This window comes from Leuresthes tenuis, unplaced genomic scaffold (assembly GCF_036924035.1).
Source record: "Leuresthes tenuis unplaced genomic scaffold, fLeuTen1.0.hap1 SCAF_24, whole genome shotgun sequence".
Lineage (NCBI taxonomy): Eukaryota > Metazoa > Chordata > Actinopteri > Atheriniformes > Atherinopsidae > Leuresthes > Leuresthes tenuis.
The window spans coordinates 13,878,652-13,896,864 of NW_027325378.1; the positions used below are offsets into that span (position 1 = coordinate 13,878,652).

General features: G+C 38.0%; 1 protein-coding gene across 1 annotated transcript in view; it reads left to right on the top strand.

Annotated features, from left to right (window-relative positions):
- Positions 1-18,213, top strand: part of neto1l (neuropilin (NRP) and tolloid (TLL)-like 1, like) — an 84,536-nt gene that overhangs the window by 41,247 nt on the left and 25,076 nt on the right. The window contains exons 5-6 of the mRNA XM_072378871.1: positions 16,518-16,559; positions 16,827-16,954. Coding sequence (XP_072234972.1) covers positions 16,518-16,559; positions 16,827-16,954 — 170 coding nt within the window. The remainder of the gene's footprint in view (positions 1-16,517; positions 16,560-16,826; positions 16,955-18,213) is intronic.

Below are 18,213 nucleotides of genomic sequence, written 5' to 3' on the forward strand. Positions count from 1 at the left end.
GCTACCAACAGAATGATCTCAGTTTTGTCTTCATTTAATTGTAGAAAATTCTCTCTCATCCAGGTGTTTATTTCCTCCAGACACTGACACAGTATGTCTGCTTGGCTGCAGTCGTCTGGTGACACATAAAGTTGTGTATCTTCTACCTAACTGTGATAATTGATGTTAAAGTTCTGCAATATCTGGCCCAAAGGGAGCGTATTACAAGTTAAACAGAAGAGGTCCAAGAATTGACCCCTGGTTGACTCCACAAGTCATGGCCACTCGTTCAGATTTGTCACGTTTTTAGTTAATTTCTGTCATGTTTTTCCCCTGTCACGTTAAGTTTCACTCAAGTCACCTGTTTCTGTTCCTCAGCTGCACCTCGTCACTAATCACCTCCCCACAGTATTTAGTTTCCAGGTTCACTCATGTTCATTGCAAAATCCTCACTTTACCTTGCATGATCACTCCACGTTTGTTCACAGTCTCGTCAGGTCAGGTTTTTGCCTCACAGTCTTCGTTTTCATAGTCTTGTTTTGTCTTGCTTTGTTATTCACAGTCAGTATTTTTTATATCCGGCTCAGCCACGTCTTTTGTTCTTGCCTTGTGCGTTTTGTCAATAAATCAAGTTTACTTTTGAAGTTCCGCATCTGGGTCCTCCCTTCTCGCACCACAAACTCTGTCAAGATTCATAGCTGCCTATTGTAACAAAATAACTCCGGCCTTCTAAGTAGTACCTGAACTAGTTAAGGACCGCTCCAGAAAGTCCAACTCAGTTTTCCAGCCTGTGCAACAGGATTCTGTGATCTACAGTATCAAACGCAGCACTGAGATCCAACAGAACCAGGACTGAAACATAACCAGAATCAGTATTCAACCTGATGTCATTTAACACTTTGACCAGAGCTGTTTCAGAGCTGTGATGACGTCGGAAGCCTGATTGAAAATTATCGAGGCTTCCACTTTCATTCAGAAAGTCATTGAGCTGGTTAAATACAACTTTCTCAATAATCTTGAATATAAAAGAGAGGTTAGAGACAGGTCTGTAGTTGTTCATCACAGAGGTGTCTAGAGTTATCTTCTTTAGGAGTGGCTTAATGGCAGCTCTCTTTAGTGACTTGGGAAAAATGCCTGATGCCAGTGAGCTGTTAACTATTTGTAGGAGATCACTTTCTACTGAGGTACAAACAGTTTTTGAAAAGTCGGATGGTATTATGTCCAGAGTACAAGTTGTTGATTTCAGATTAACTGTTTCCTCCAGGATTTTTAACTCAACAATATTAAATTGTGACATGACATCAGAGTTAGTTCTAGGTGTTAGAGACATATTAGTTTTGTTGTTGGTCTCTGTGGCGTGAATGTTTTGTCTAATTATTTTGATTTTTTGGCTAAAAAAGTTGGCAAATTTCTTGTATTTCTCAGTAGAGAGGGGGTCTGGGTTTGACTGTTTATGAGGATTTGTGAGTTTTTCAACCATAGCAAACAGAGTTCGAGAATTGTTGGCATTCTTATTAATAATTTCAGATAAATGCAGCTGTCTGGCCTTACACAGCTCATTGTTATAACTTTGCAGGCTTTGTTTGTACAGCTCATAGTGAATCTGAAGCTCAGTTTTTCTCCACTTACGTGGAGTGAACACGTTTCGAGGGAACCATTACTTTGTTCACATATTTTCTCTCAAAATGAGAAGAAATGTTGTTTTATGTGTTTGCAAATCACAGGCTTCGATGTGTTTTAAGACAGTTAGCTTAGCGCAGCAGAACGCACAACTCTCACCAACAACACAGTTGTCATTGGGTTGATTCCGTTACAAAAGTTTACGAGTCATTGATTCACCACTGATCCTCCTCTGTTTTATCTGTACAAATAAGCTAAGACGAAAAACAGTGGCTTTTCCATTGTTTTAGCAGGGGTTTAAGCTCCAAATGACTTGAAACTACAGAAACCATGATTTATTTCTAGTAAATAGGAAAACAGTGCCGATTTGTACCATGTGGTGGAAAACTGCGACAGATACCCGTACACTTCTGCAGTATATCAGTGCTTAATGACACTCACACACATCTATTCACGCTGGACTGGAGACATTGTTCACAGAGTGCTGGTGTAGCGTTGTCTCAGTATCAGCGTTTTGTTCTTGTCATTTTCTCCCTGGGGCATTTAAAGGAGGGGAGCAGTTAACAACTTGTTCAGTGGAAGAGATGGAAAAACACACTCACACATTTGCAGTTTTGTTCATACACACAGCCACAAAAAAGAAGGTTGATCAAATCTATCTCTGGGAATAGCGGTGGAAAATGAAGTGCAACTGCAGCCCACTGACCAAACGCCCTGCTGTACGCTCAAAGCAAAAGCTGTGATGGACACATTTTTTAAGTGTGTGGTACTGTTATACTGTTTCACCTATACTGTAGAGTGTGCCAAATTCCAAATAGTGGATGTGTTACAGCAGTAAAATATAGTGATGTCTGGGGACAAAGAGATGGATGAATGAGCAAACTAGCAGATTAATTAACAAATAAGAGATGCTCTCTTTCAATATCAGTATGCTCAATGGTCTGAAGAAAAAGTTATTTAAAAAGTAAATTAGCAAAAAAATACAATTAAAAACATCACAGTAAATATGCATTGTCATTGTTCTGTAAATTCCTGATTAGAGCGTTTTGAAGCACAGATCATCAATCATTTCCAGCGTGGGGTACTTGTACCTAAGAGGATGCTTTGCAGTTGCCAAAGGCTACATGGAATAGCTCCAATAAATCATGAAAATATGTCCATACATTCAGGATACTGAAATGTCTGCATACTAAAAAGCTATATTATAACTACAGTTGCTAGCAGCTATAAGTAATGTTGGATACATATTTAATAGGTATCGAGAAGATAGATGAATGAAATAGATAATGGTTTAAACAAGAGAAGTCTGAGACTACATCCCCCTGAAAAAGCTGAAAAATTCCCCAAAGGAGGATTGCTTTGATATGAATAACTACCGGTACATATATTTATTTTCTAATAATATACTATTATTCAAACCTAAATATAAAGATCAAATAAAGGCTATCTATATATTGCACACCATATTTTCTGGATCTTTACAGAAGTCTTTACCCCAGTTTGTTTCTTTATTATAGCACTATATATGTACTATAATGCAAACCTATTTTTACACAGTTTTACAACCCAAATCAGAAAAAGTTGAAAAGACAGCAAAAATGCAGCAAAGGAATATGATTATTTGAATATTTACTTCAACTTTTAATTTATTGTAGGCATTATAAACCCAAGATGTTTCATGTTTTGTCTCGCCAACTTTATTTCATTCATTAAAACACATTCATTTTTGCTTTTCAGGACTGCAGTACTTTCCTAAGACATTTGAATGCAGGAATTCAGGTTTAAAAAGAGAAAATCAAATTCAATCAAAATATTAAATCTTTTCCATGGATGTCAGTTCATAGGTACATGACATTCTGCACACAGTACAATGGCATGGCCGTGGAATTAGAGGGTATGCAATCCCATATCACTGCACACCTGAAGATGCATTTGCACTAATAAAGGAATGAAATAAGAACTGAAACGCTTTGAATCCTCAGTCCTTTTAACGTTATGAAAAACAATTGCATCATCACCTCATGATAAAAGATTTACTGTTCCAACTTCTGTTTGAAAATATTGCATGTCTGAAATACGAAATGTAAATATATATCAACAAATAAAATAAAGCTGACAAAAAAGAAAAATATTGGTTTTATGCTGACTTTAATGCAATGATAAGTAAATTTAAGAATCGTAACGTCAAGAGAGTTTGTCTTATTTCACTTTGGTGTTCATTTGTGAAGAGATTATGTAAATTGCCAAGTTTGACCTATTTTGCAATATTAATAAATCCTAGATCCAGATCGGGACTGACATCAACAGTTAATTAGTTCTAAGTTGTAAGAACTACAGTATGCCTCATCCCTGTTCAAGTTTTTCATCTAAAACCTTTTCAGTTATCCTGCTAATGAAATAAACAAACCAAATAACCTCTTTGGCAGGAACAAATATGCCAAAACTAGTGCCGCAACTCATTTGCACTCAACAGTAGTATCTCAAATTAACTGAAGTCCTACTTTGGCTTATAAATCTTCTGAAAACTCATGTGTGTACCTCTAAATTATACATGTGATATCTATACCTTTTTAGCAGGGAAAAACCTATCATACCTTTAAAATTGCTCAGGATATGCAGTACTTCTACATCTTCCTCCTCATTTAGTGATGGCATTTTATAAATATGCTAATCTAGCCCCACCCAACATCACTGTGCACCAGCAGCTGATACTGGCCACCCCTGTCTCTACAAAGTAATGACCAGTTCTAATATTGGTGTAATTAAAGCAGACGATTTTATATTGAATGAGTTATGAGTAACGGATTGACGGTATAGAAAATGGATGGATGGATGGATGAGTTATGAGTATATAGTTTGTAAAGCTTAATTAAAAAAAAAGATAAAAAATATTCTGCCATAATTTATTGAACCAGCGAACGATTCTGAAAAAAAATGAAGGAATTATACAAAGTCGTATGCACATGGAACTATCATAGTGGCAATTTATATACTAGCTCAGAGCCACTAGCTGGCCTGGTGCTCCCAGAGGTTGTCCAGTTCCCAGGATTAGTGGCACATATCAAAAGCAAGGCCAAGTGAGAAACCATGGCACTTGGCAAGCTGTGCAAGCTAACTGGAACTTTGCTCACGACAGAAGCTGCTAGCTCCAGGAGCTATTCCCGTGCTTATTTAACTGGCGCTTAACAGTGGCTTATACAGTATGTGACCTTCTAGCCGGCTCATGGGCCAGTCGAGAGTTCACTCCGCCAACTCCCACGGCTCAGCAAGTGCTAAGGCTCCTCGCTCAACCCTGCTTATGCTGTGATCTCCACATATTCTTTACTAATTTCTCCTCAGCTTGCTACGTCTCATTTAATCTGTTTCTTACTGTGTATACCAATTAGCTGTACAGTCTCACCCCACAAATCGCCAGGATTATTAATACCAGTAAAATAGTCATAATAGTCAATAGACTTGACCTCACCTTTCTAAAACTTAGGATTTTACTTGGCAGATTCAAAGCAGAAATCCTTACCATAGCACAGATTTTGCTCATGTTATGTCTTGTAACACCCAATAAACGTCTTACAGACATATTAAAAAGGTTAAAAACATAATTCTTATCAAAGGTAATAAAAAAAACAACTAAGAAAGATGTTGAATAATTTTGAATACCATCAAGTTTGACCATGATGTCGGGTGTTGACAAGTGTAGCAGAGATCCCCTGGCAGGGCTTTGATGGTATGTTGAACAGAACAAAGCTTGGAGCTCTTGGTTTACAGGCTTAGGATGAATCAGATAGCCCATAGAGTCATCTTTGTCCTGCTAAGGTGTCCTTGTGAAAGATATTTTATCCCTATCCAGTTCAAGAGCTTTTCCATAGCTCCTTTCCATATAGAGATCAATAATGTCTCATGTGAATTGTTGGTTCACACACAAGGACAGGGGTCACACAGTTCTTGTAATCTATATGCTTCTGAAAATACTGTAACAGTTTGTCCTCAAAGTGACAGAGGATCTCATTTTTTTAAAACTGATATATGTGAATATTGAACACCTCCACCAGAACATCCTAGGGTTAAGTGCTTTTAATCAAGGGCGCTTGAACCATAAATGGTTGTAGCAGGAGTGGAGATAAGTCAAGAGAATTTTCCCAGTAACAATCTCATGCTGCAGGGTTACACAACACATTTTACCTTCAGAGGTCAAAGGCAAGCAGTCTGCATGAATGTAAAACAGAGTGAGTTAAGCTTCCTGAGATAAATAACATCTCATATTACTTTATGCAGCATAAGCACAAGTCCTTTTCCTTCTTCGCTGCTCTGCAGTCAAGCTCAGTGCAGTTCTTAGCAGGACTGCTGGTGTGTAGCTGGCGATGCTTGTGAGGTAGCATTGGGGTACACATCAGTGCCAATCGCTGTTCGGGGCACAGACCCAGCTCACCAGCCGTGACACCCAGGATGTGGTGAATCATATCAGTGTCCTGCAGAGTCAGTGTCGTCCTCTCTTTACAGCTACTCTTCTGTATAGTTGTGTTGTCATCCGGAGGGTCAACAAAGCCTTGTTGAGTGTGTATTAGCTATATGGCTAATCTTTAAAGCACCATTTCATCAAAACAGATTTTCACAATGGGCTTTTGTCCACTCAACCGAACAGTCTAGTGTAACATGTATGTTTAGTTTAGGAATTGGATGCTGGTTGAACTGCTGGAATATGACATAGACAGTGACCTCTGGCGATGGCAGTTTTACTTTGTACTTTACTTTGTACTTACATCTCTCTCTGTACATCTTTTGTCAGTAGAACACCATCCACAGCTGTGTATGCTGTGATTAATGGCAACCATTCATTAACTTGATCAACCACTTAAAGAGAGATTATTAATCAGATACTTATTTAAATGTCACCACAGAGCAGCTGAGAGGAAATGAGGCCACTGGGAAATTGAGTCTTTGAGTGTTGGCTGCTTGTGTGTACAAGCTGCATGTTTAGTTCCTGGAATCGTGCCCCACACTGATAACCAAAAGCTTATTTATATGCAGTTGTACATACATTGGACGTACCAGCGAATACTGGAGGGAGCAGTGGAACCTACTCTTCAACTCCAAATGAGTCTTATTGTGTCTCATTAATAAAACATTGTGTAGGGCCTGTATTATGAAATGGGAAACAATACTTATGGGATTGGATAGTTATTAGAAATTCACATCTCCCGTCAGCTCTACAGCATTCATTTCTCATTTAATTTCTGTGTATGTGTGCCTAAAGGATATATGAAGAACATTTTCCGCTACGTAGCCTAGCATGGCTAATCAGGATGTATTCATCAATTGTCTAAGACATGTTTTCTATAGCCAATCCCTAATGCTAATTTTTGTGTCAGAAATGGCTATTGTCATGCCACTAGCTGTATAAACAGGTTTTTGAAGAAACGTAATGAGGAAATCTGAGCTGGCATTTGCAAGCTGCTGATGTTTGCTTTCAGAGTGTACTTGTTTGTGTAGCTTTTGTTCAGGCCCCCTGCCTCTGCACTTTCAGACAGAAATGAGGCACTACTGGTCAAAATAATTGCCCCCCCCCTGAATTTTAAGCACATCATTTTGATCATCTTTAGAAATAGTTTAAAAAAATGTTCTCTTAACAGGACAATAATTAGTAAATATCCCCATATTATTTTCTAGTGTTCATATAACCTTAATTAACTAATGAGTGGTGGTATTACTACATAAGTACATACTGTGTGTTTTTACTTTATTTCTCACAATGCTAAAGACAGCAGAGTTGTCTGAGAGCACCAGAGAAAATTGAGAAAAAGACATACCAAGGAACACTATTCAAGACATCTAAAGAGCATCAGGATGACATCAGCCAACTTGGAGTGGTGTTATCAGCCTGTAACATCCCATTCCCTGAATGGAAGGCAGATAAAGAAATATTAATGTCTTCAAAAACCATTATAGATCTACCACTGTCTTTCTGGGATAATGCTCTATAGACAGAGGAAACCAAAGCAGAGATCTTTGGGAATGCAGTGAATCTGATTGTTTACAGGGGATTTAGCAAGCTCCCTCTTTCTACAGTTAAGCATGGCAGAGGTCTGATCATGCTGTGATACTGCTGTGTTGCATATTTTACTGGAAGCATTGGACATTTAAAAGTAATAATTATAAGATTACTGAGACATTTGAACTCACAGTAGTGGAGGAGCGGCAGAAATACATGCTGAAAGAAGGTTCTCGATGGCTTTGAGAAACATATAGAGGCTGCCCAACGGCCAGTTTCTGCAACCAAACAGTCGTGATGGTCACCAACAATTGTAACTGGGGTACATTCTGTGTTTGAAGAATTTATTTGATTTAAATTAATTCTAGCTCAGTTTATTTTGCACATCTTATCAAAATATTCAAGCTTTACAGAACTGGTCTGTTTGAGATTTTTTTCTAATGTGGCAATAATTCTAAATAGTTCTTTATTGTTTCTATGTGCTGAAGAGTCGAACTGGAGAACAAAACACGTGTAACTGTACAATTAGATATATACTACTTACATAATGGAACTACAATAAGGTGCTACTTCACAGCTTTCAGATGGAGCGTCTCATTCTATTGAAAGACGGCTTTTGAAAGCATTCAAACAAACACACCTCTCCCTTTAGTGCTCCTTTAAAATACACAAACCAAATTCATGGCTACGCATTGCCAAGGCAACAGCACCAACAAGTAGGCTGTCTGACAATAAAACACACAATTTCCATTCTTATATTGTGATGACAGATGTCATGTCTTCGTGCCTGAAACAAAAGAACGGTTGTTGTGTAGGCATAATCAAATTAACAACATGCAAGCATACAAACAACAGAGGAGACAAAAATAAAGAGTTGGCTATTCACATTATATTTACAAAACTGAAGCGATCAAAGACAAAAAGATTTGTACCTAAGCTTATATAGAAAATACATTACCTATTATCTATAAAATGGCAAATGTTGCATCAATCCAATTATTAGTTTCATAGCAATTTTCTGCTGTCGGGTCTTTGTGTTAATTTTGGGCCCTAAAAGAAAAAAAGCCAGAGCTGTGTTTATAAAATCTTCTGAAGTTATCCCAAAGGAAAATATGCAGGAACTAATATGGCTGATATGGCTGCACTGTGCATAAAGAAGAAAAAATGGACAGCTTGTGGATTATTAGACAACCCTATCTAAATTGAATGAAAATGGTTTTGGTTTAGAATGATCAATTTTTAAATGAGGGGAAGGATTATTTGTGTGAGAGGTACAGTTTAGGTCTTTCATAATACCTTCATACCTACACAGATCAGCTGGCTCCTTATATCATCCCCGGTGCTCTCTGGAGAAAACCTCACATATTGCTTTCTCTGGGGTTTGTCAGACTTTGGTCTGGTTTCCAGCAATGGAAATGCTGCTCAATCATTTGAAATAAGTTTAGCCAGTCAAGGGTATTCCATGTCTTGGAATCTCTTCACCAAATGTTGTTTGGTTGATGTTTAGGGTTGTAGCCCATGAGTTAAGGTAATCCGGTTATTTTTTATTTGGCTGGCTGTGCACCTCTAAAGTCAACCCACATTACCGTGCAATGAAATCATTCTGTATTTTAGTTTCATTGGTCTCACATGCCAAAGTCATAACAGAATTGATTTAATGTGTGGCAGATGAAAAAGGGGCTCCACGGTGGTGTGGTGGTTAGCACTGTCACCTCACAGCAATAGGCTTCATGTTTGGACTCCCGACTGGGGCCTACCTGTGTGGAGTTTGCTTCTCCCCGTGTATGCGTGGGTTCTCTCCGGGTACTCCACCTTCCTCCCACCACTCAAAAACATGCAAAACATGCATGTTAACTGGTGACTCTAAATTGTCCCTAGGAGTGAGTGTGAGCATGTATGGTTATTTGTCTCGTTTGTCTCTGTGTGGACTGGCAACCTCTCCAGGGTGTACCCTGCTCCTTGCCCAATGACAGCTGATATAGGCTCCAGCCCCCCCATGACCCTGAGTTGGATCTAAAAGAGAGTATATGTGCAAAGGGGTGTATACAATACAGAAAGCAGACTCTATTAATTTCAACGTGTTTCTGTTCTTACTGTCGTGTTTTAGGTTTTAATGCAGCAACATACAGTGGTGTGCTGGAAATTTCATGTTCACACATCTATCTATTATTTGTCCAGCTGCACTGAGGGACCCTGCCAAGCTTATAGATAACACGGGTAAATCATCTGCAGTGGAGAGTGTACACTACAGTATGTAGTTCATAAATCATTTTATCAGCCCATGTAATTGACTGAATCAATTAATCAAGAAGGACAGAGAAGGTGATAGAAGTCATGAGGAGTGGAGCCCACCTGATTGAAATTCAGAAACTAGAGTCTGAAAAGGTCAAGGGTCACCCAAGACCAATTTATAGGCAGAGCAGCCTCTTAGTGGAACCTTTGTCGCTGTTAAGAGAAGCCTTTTTCAGAGGAATTCATAGATGACCGTGTATGGGTGTGCTTGTGTGTGTGTGTGTGTGTGTGTGTACCTCCATACGTGCTCATATTCTGCTTAGGTTGCTCGGCCTTCTGATTGTGGCGGGGTAAGTGATGCCAAAGCCCAATAATAAATCTCTGGCACAACCAGCGCAGATGACCTGAAGGTCACCGTTTCATTACCTGTCTTCCACTTTGATTTTCTCATCTCTCACGGGCATGAGGGATGAGAATGGAAACACAGACATAGATAAAGAGGATGGAGGCTTTTGTAAGGGGTACATATAGACTTGATTACAGAAATAGTTTGACATTTTGGGAAATATGCTGATTAGCTTTCTTGATTAGATTTCAAAGGGAAGGTCAATAACACTCTCATATCTGTCTGTTAAATATCAAGCTGATGCTTCATAGGTAACTACAGTGATGTTGCCTAGAAACCAGCAGCTCTAGGACAACTGAGCCAGCCGAACAATAATCAAGCACACTATCTACTCCTTGTTAAACTACTACTTGTTAAACCATATCTGGTTGTAAGTGCTGGTAGGTAGATTTTGTTTACAATTAATGAGAATTAAATTATCTTTTATCCCTTTTTTCCAATATTAAAGAAACATTCTGAGATTTTTCAACTTGGACCCTCTTCTCACTTGTATATCATTGTCAGTTATTTGAAGTTCACAAAAACATTTGAAGTCTGATTGATATTGAGCGAAAATGCCAACCTCCGCCAAGTAAAAGCTCTGGATCAGTTATGGCAGAATTATAACCCTCACTTGGGAAGAATGGAGTAGTGTTATAGCTGGACTGTGTTAAAACAACTCTTTAAAAACAAATCATTTGGTTTGTCTTTGTGCCTTTTCAAACTGTGGCAACACATCATTGAGGCTCCCTTTCTGACACTGAACATTTTGACCAGGATGCCAGTTTAACAGAAAAATAAATTCTAAACCAAAACACCTCTTTGAAGAAAAGACATGGCTGCAAGGACTTTATTAGTTTAGGTTCATCCTCCTCTGGCTGTTGCTCCTTTCTGTCTTCATCCTCTCTTAAATTTCTAGGAGCCCTACTTCTGTGTACTCCAGCTCACATGAATGTGAATGGTCTTAAAATTCAAATGCCTCATCTAAATAGTTGAATAAGCTATTTCATTCCCTGCACATGCACATGAATTAATGTATGAGGCCGTTTCTGCAATAAATGGTTGCATCTGATTTAAATCAGCCTCACTTTTTCTTTTGAAATGATCAAATAACGCAAGAGTGACACAACAGAGAGGAAAATGAGGCCCAAGTTGAATATTCACAGGACTTTTCTTTTGTGTTGGGATATCCCCGTCCTACGGTAGCTCTAACTTCATATTTGCAATCCAAATATGGGTAGTGGTGTGGGTCTGCTCCTTTCTTTCTCAACATGAAAGAAACTATTGTATTTGTAGTTACACAAATGTCAAGCTATTTCTTGTTAACTGATCGATTGTTTTCCAATGCAGAATGCCAAAATAATTTCACTGGTTATAGATGATGTCAACATTTGTTTTTTCTCTTTCCCTTTTAGTTGATCTGATCAGTTTGAATTATCGACTGCTACAACAAAACAAGCAAAATGTCAGCTTGAGTTTTGGGAAAGTAATTGGCTTCAAAACGAAAGTGTAAGAGTGTAATATTCTGTTTCATTACAAGAGCAAAGTTTAGTGCTATATGCTTTGATGAATACGAAATTTGGTTATAAAAGTTCAATAAAAAGATTTACAGGTGTTGCCATATCCGTGTGTAACATTCAAGGCTACCTATTTTTCTAAACTAATCGGGATGTTTCCAGGGTAGCTCAGAAGGGAAAAACCAAATGCTGGCTGTAGAGTAAACCTTTCACGTTTTTTACCATCATCCTTTTGTGGGGAAGGCAGAGGTGGGGAAATTTCTTGATTCTAAGATGCTCTGAAACACAAAGTGCACTTTCATACATAGTTGTAAGTCGTGATATTTGATCAAAAACTAAAGCGACCCGATGATGTGTTGAAATTGTCATCTAAAGCATGATTGGTTTCTGTTTTTTTACATAGTGTGGGAGCTCATGCTCTCACTACATGATTTGAGTTCCTTCCCAATATGAGCTGGGTGTGCGTGTGCGTTGTGTTATATATACATTTGTGTGTGTGTCTTTTCTCATTATGTTTTTTTTTATACAAGTTTATGTGAATTGCTGCTACAATACTGACATTTCACACTGTAATTTCCAACACCCAGCTTTATTAGATTATAGATAAATACAGGAATATTTTTTTTTTTACCCAGTGTTGCTTTACTTCGCTTGTACTATAATCAGCTGTGAACTTGATCTATTTACTGCATATGTTGCCACATGAACAGAACATGGACCGTATCTATAATATATGATACAGCAGGCTGCAGATAGCAGACCTTTGGGGCCAACTGTTTTGCTTCAAGTTTACAACTTGGGCAGTGTCACATGAACCAGCAAGGCAAATGTTAACAACCACATGATCTATTGTGAGGTCTTGATAATACACCATGATAGCTGAGTAATGTTTGGTCACCTGAAGCATGACGGGAGCACAACTCTGTCCATCACCACGATCTACCTCCCCTACGATACAGTGAAATCTCTTTGGATCTAAGCAATTCCAAGGGTAGTGAAATTCATCTGAAAAACTCTGCCCTTCTCCAATAAGCAAAGGTTTTGCTTCCTCCTTGAAAAAAGGAACTATGAATATTAAATGTATTTAATGATGTTAAATGATATAATGATGGAGTCTGTGTTTTGTATGCTTATAATCACATTTTCAAAGACTTTCAACTTTAACAGACTAAAATTCATAATGTCTGCAAGTTGTCAACATTGTTTTATAAAATAAGCATTTTTTTATCCATTTCTTGTGAAAATGACTAAAAGGTAAGGTATTCCTGTTTTTCTTTAGAGAGAGAGAAGAAAAGTACCATTCCTGTGGAGAGTGGGTAGATTTGTTTAAGCTACATCCAAGCAAAGCGTAGCTTTCCCTCAAAGACAATAATAATAAAATAACTTGTCCGCTATCACTATTGTCCAAGGCCACCTAAGCAGTGCAGTGCGGCAGTATTCCCTCGCACCGCTTTTTACAGATTGAATCATTTCAGCCTCTGTCAAAAGAAATAATTTATCAGGGGGGAAGTGCAGTAAAAGCCTCAGGAGAAACTTTTAAATACATTCACATCTCCTGACTGATTTGTGTTCACAAATCTTCTACAGTCGTAGACAATGCTGAGTGCACCAATAAGATCAGGTTTTGTAGAGCCTTGTTAGATTTGTCACAAGTATTCAACTGGCTCTGCTTCTACTGAACATACAGGGAGCCCCACACCCTTTGATCTCCTCTTGACCATAGCTGTAATCGCTGAACATACACTTAAGCTCTGATTCATGTCTACATGGAATGTAATTAGGGCATATATACAGACAGGAAAAAAAGCTGTGACATTTAGGCAAGGTGCTCATGCTGTGCAATCAGGGCTCATTTTATACACTGAGCTCAGTCAGTGGCTGCCATGATTTCGTGTAAAGCCTTTCTGGTGTTTCCTACATGTGCAACCTCTGTTCTGAAATGAAAGGAGCCTAGAGGTCACAGCTAACGGCATATCTTTAAAAGCACAACTGCTCTGCCACTGGGCTGGAATAAAATGGGATCAGTAGGACTCTATTTTATGTCTTGGATGTCTTTAGTTCAAAGATGATGCTGTAAGTTATGGTATGGTGTCAGGATTTCACGTGGATGGCCAGAGGACTAAAAACTGATTTTCCTGTGGCTGAAACTTTACATTTGTATTTCCTTTATCTTGTTGAAATATGAGACAGATTAGTTTCCTAAAAGCATATCATAAAACAACAATTTAATTTGTAAAATTGAATTCAGATCCATTTTAGAGCCTTCTGGGTTTTATAAACATGCTAAACTGTGATGGGCAAAAACACAAATCTCCCTATCACAGTACATAAATAAAAATGATGACATGAAAGAAGAAAGATAGCTCAGCGGTCATTTTCTGTCTGTTGGGAAATCATTGAAATAGTGACATCGAATATTTGGGCAAAACTGTGATGCTGAGCTAGCAGGAGCAGGTAACAGCTGTCATATGCAGTTGATTTTTTTTCATTGCAACATTATGGATATAGATCAGTTAAAACCTTTTGCGTCAAACCTATTTTTCAAAGCAAACTAAATGGATTGCTCGTGCCTGGCTTTGATTTTATTTAATTTTATTCTGAGTAAAAGTTTTGTTAAGGATAAGATTTATAGTGCCCGATGGTCTGCTACAATTTTCAACAAGCTTTTTTAAGAGTATGCTTAATGTCTCTGCAGTTCCATTTATCTGTGCTAAGCCTTAATGCTGTTTTGTTCCGACCTGCTAAATGGAACAAAGATAAGACTTAAAGTTGAGCACAGAAGACTTTTTACTCCTCTTGGAGAGGCCAACCCAGAACACATTATCCCTCCTGTATTCTTATCAAGACTTACAGTGTCATAAGAACTGTAAGTAAATGCTGACCTCAAAGTGACCCTACTGTAATGCCTGCATAATCCATCTGTTATGCCTCCCAAAAACAACAGCTGTCTTGGTTCAAGTCATATCAGTAGTTTTGACAGAAGAATGTATCTGGAGTAAATCTATGAAAAACAATTAGACAAATGTATGTACTATATAGGTGCAACTTGAACAGATTAAAACTGTTACTGGAATCAGAGAACAACCATAAGTTTTGATTTGATTTGGCCTCACACTCTAAACTGTCTGGCAAATTTTTCATTACATTTAGTTTGAATCCATCAATCTTTATCTAAATAAAACAAAGAAATATGGAGTTTAATTACTCTACCATGTCACCATGTTGAAACATTTTAGCAATGCTGGCAGAAACACTTTTTATGATTGAAACATTGTTCTTTCCCGCTTATCAGTTTCCACCTTTAGAACTTTTTCTCTTTGGTTTTGACATGTAATCATCACGTCTAAGCTGTCATTCTTTTTTTTTTTTAGATGAAAACGTAAATGAAAATGACATTCCTTACTATTGTGAAATAATAGATTAGCAAAAGTTAGCATGCAAATATTTAGTATGCTTAATGTTAGCATGCTAGAATTAGCTAAAGGCATACTAAGACTTGCTAAAACTAAGAATGTGAACAGAAAATCTGTTAAAACAGCATATAAGTAAGGTCTCATATGGCTGCAAAAGTAATGGAAAGCTCTCTGTATACCAGCTTTTTAAACACAGGTACAGCTGCTGGTAAACGATAGACTTCTTTTTCTTATTATTTATGGCTCCTCTCAGTGTGATGGTAACATCTGCTCTTAAAGCTAACTCTGCATACTGCTACAATTTAAAGGGATGACACTAATGCCGTTAAATATGCTACAGTCTGCTGTGGATCATAATTTCTGAGAAAAATAGTCTATTATTTTTTAACGGAGCAGGAGTCAACCCGATACAGCATGACTATAAGATGATATAGTTGGTAGACTTGTGATCAGGGCTTACCATTAAGTTATTTTATGTAAGGCTGAATGCTGAAATTAGCTTTCCCCTTCCTGTTTTTTTTTCTTTTCTTGGAGCCAGTGTAAAAATGATGGCTCCTTTCATGCTTACAATATATTGATTGAGTATACTAGTTTTACTTGAATACCACTTCGATGAACTTGTACTTGAATATTACCACTTTATGGGACATTTTCCTTTCCTTTCCTTTACTAGATTTCAGAGAGAGATACTGTACGTTCTACTCCACCACATTCATTTGACGTTTTTTTAACACAAAGATTTTAGAATATTATATTAGTCAATTTAGGTTTTATAGTATTATAATACACAAACTTTGTAAACACAGTGTCAGAGATTAAACCAGTGGTTTCCAGCACTTTTTGGTGCTGATGTCTATGAAAAAGCAGTATGCAGTTAAGGTTTTTTTTTTTTTTCGGATGGCAATGAGTTGTTTGAATCAGCACCCAACAGTTAGTTTTTTGTCCTTTGTCACTTGCTTCTAAAAAAAAATCAAGCATCATCATGTCTTAGTTTTATCTTGCGGCTGTAGAAAACTACTAGCTCAGACATTAGCATGTATTTATTAACATGCTTCAGTGTTGATAATCTGATCATGTCAGATGTACAAAAAATGTAAATGTACTTGGGTACTTTAAATAGATTGGGTTACTAATGTTTTCTACTTTTACTTTTTTCATGCAGAACTTGTGATGGAGTGTTTTTAGATTGCTCCACTGTTACTTTGAATGAAATAAAGACAGGAATACTCTATCCATTTAACCAGCAATCATGCATGAGACTCCAAAAAAGCAATTTCAGCAAAGTTGTTTTTTTCTCTCCCTTCATGAAGATTAACATTTTGTGATCAGGCATTAAAAATTAATGTCTCCACTTCCCCCTTGCCCCTCTTCTGCTCTCTCCTCAGACCCAGACTTTGGCGACTTGGGAGTACCCCCACCTCTGCCCTGTAGGTACACTCTCTCTATATCTGTTTCTGTTCCTGTTTCCTCCTTTCTGTCTGACTTTTGTTCACAATCACCCAATTCTTCTTTCTCCGCACATTCTTTTTTCCTCACTGGAGCTAATGATACAGTTGTTTTTGTATACGTATTGGCATAGATTTTCTAATGCTTGCTAGGTATGCGTGGTGTATTTATGAGTCCTTTCTGCTTGCTTGACCTGTATGCATGTGTATCCATGTGCTTGTGCGTGTTTATGAATGTGTGTGTTTCAGCCTGCCAGTATGACATGGTTGGTCCAGAAGGTATTGTTGAGTCTCATCAGATCACCAGAGATGGGAAGGCTGGTGCTGCTGAAGCCGTCGACTGTAAATGGTACATCCGTGCTCCGCCGCGCTCCAAGGTAAGTGTATGTCTATGTTACCATGCTCCCATCCAACTGTAAATTCGATGAAAGCTAAATTTTAAAATGCCGCGTAAAATACCATGGGAATTAAATTGAGTACCCATCAGCTGGGTTGATGACCAGAAAAACAGCTCTTCAGCTGACAAATATATTGTGTTCTGTACCGTTCCTCTCAGGTTCTATTGAGGGGGATTTTCTTGATAATTCGTTGTTTCCATTTAGTATTCCTGCACTCATGCTGCAAGATCAGGGGTTGCATCAGGAGGCTTTTATATTGCATGTAGGTTTCTCTGCAGTTGTCAGCAGTATTCTGGTGTGACTGTTTTTGGCTGCGGGAGGGGGGATGTGTTCCACCGCTCGGGTCAGACAGACAGGCAGAAGGGTTTACTTGGGGTCAGGCCCATGTTTTTAATCAGCACACTTTTGCCAGGAGGAACAGAAGGATAGGAGGCAAAGGAGAAAGAGATAGAATGAGGGTAGGAGAAGGGGACCTGGGTAGATCAGACAAAGAGAGAGAAGCAGGAAGAGTTAATGTTGACGAAATAGTGTTGCCGTGCAGTTTGACCCTGAGGCCTCCAACAGCCCCCATTTGTTTTCTCTGCTAGCTTTCTGGATGTTAACCCTGCATACACACATACACAAGTACACCTTTACTCCAACCCTAATACTCAATAGACATGCTTCCTTATCTAAAAGAGGTTCCTGCGCTGCATTAATGTTACAGGATTAAAAGTCTCCTGAGGCTGCAGCGGCAGGGCAGGAAGAAGCTTCTTTTTACAAACGTTACAACCTCTCATCTGTGTCGTAATGGCTTGAACTAAGATGCTCGTTCAAGTTCAGTTCATGAGCGCATTAAATCTACTTCTCAAATAGCGTTGGCCCATTTCTTGGTGAATTTACAGGATTTAATTTTTATAGAATATTTGACTTTTATAGCTAGAACAGTTCTTTCAAGGACACAAAGTATCATGAGCTCTGCATTTTAACAAGCTAAAGGGTTTGGTCATTATTTTTCTACAGTAATTGAGAATGTTGAGGTGAAATAAACTATTTCATATTGCAACGGTCTAAAGATATACAACATTATACTCCATTCAGAAATTTTAAATGACAAAATTATTGAATACACTGACAGGTGAAGCGGAAAGAAATCTATGAAATGAGTTTGTTACCTTTTGGGTGAAAAAAACTGTCATTACTTAACCAACCATTAATGATTAAAACAATGACTAAATAAATAAAATCACCTCTTAAAA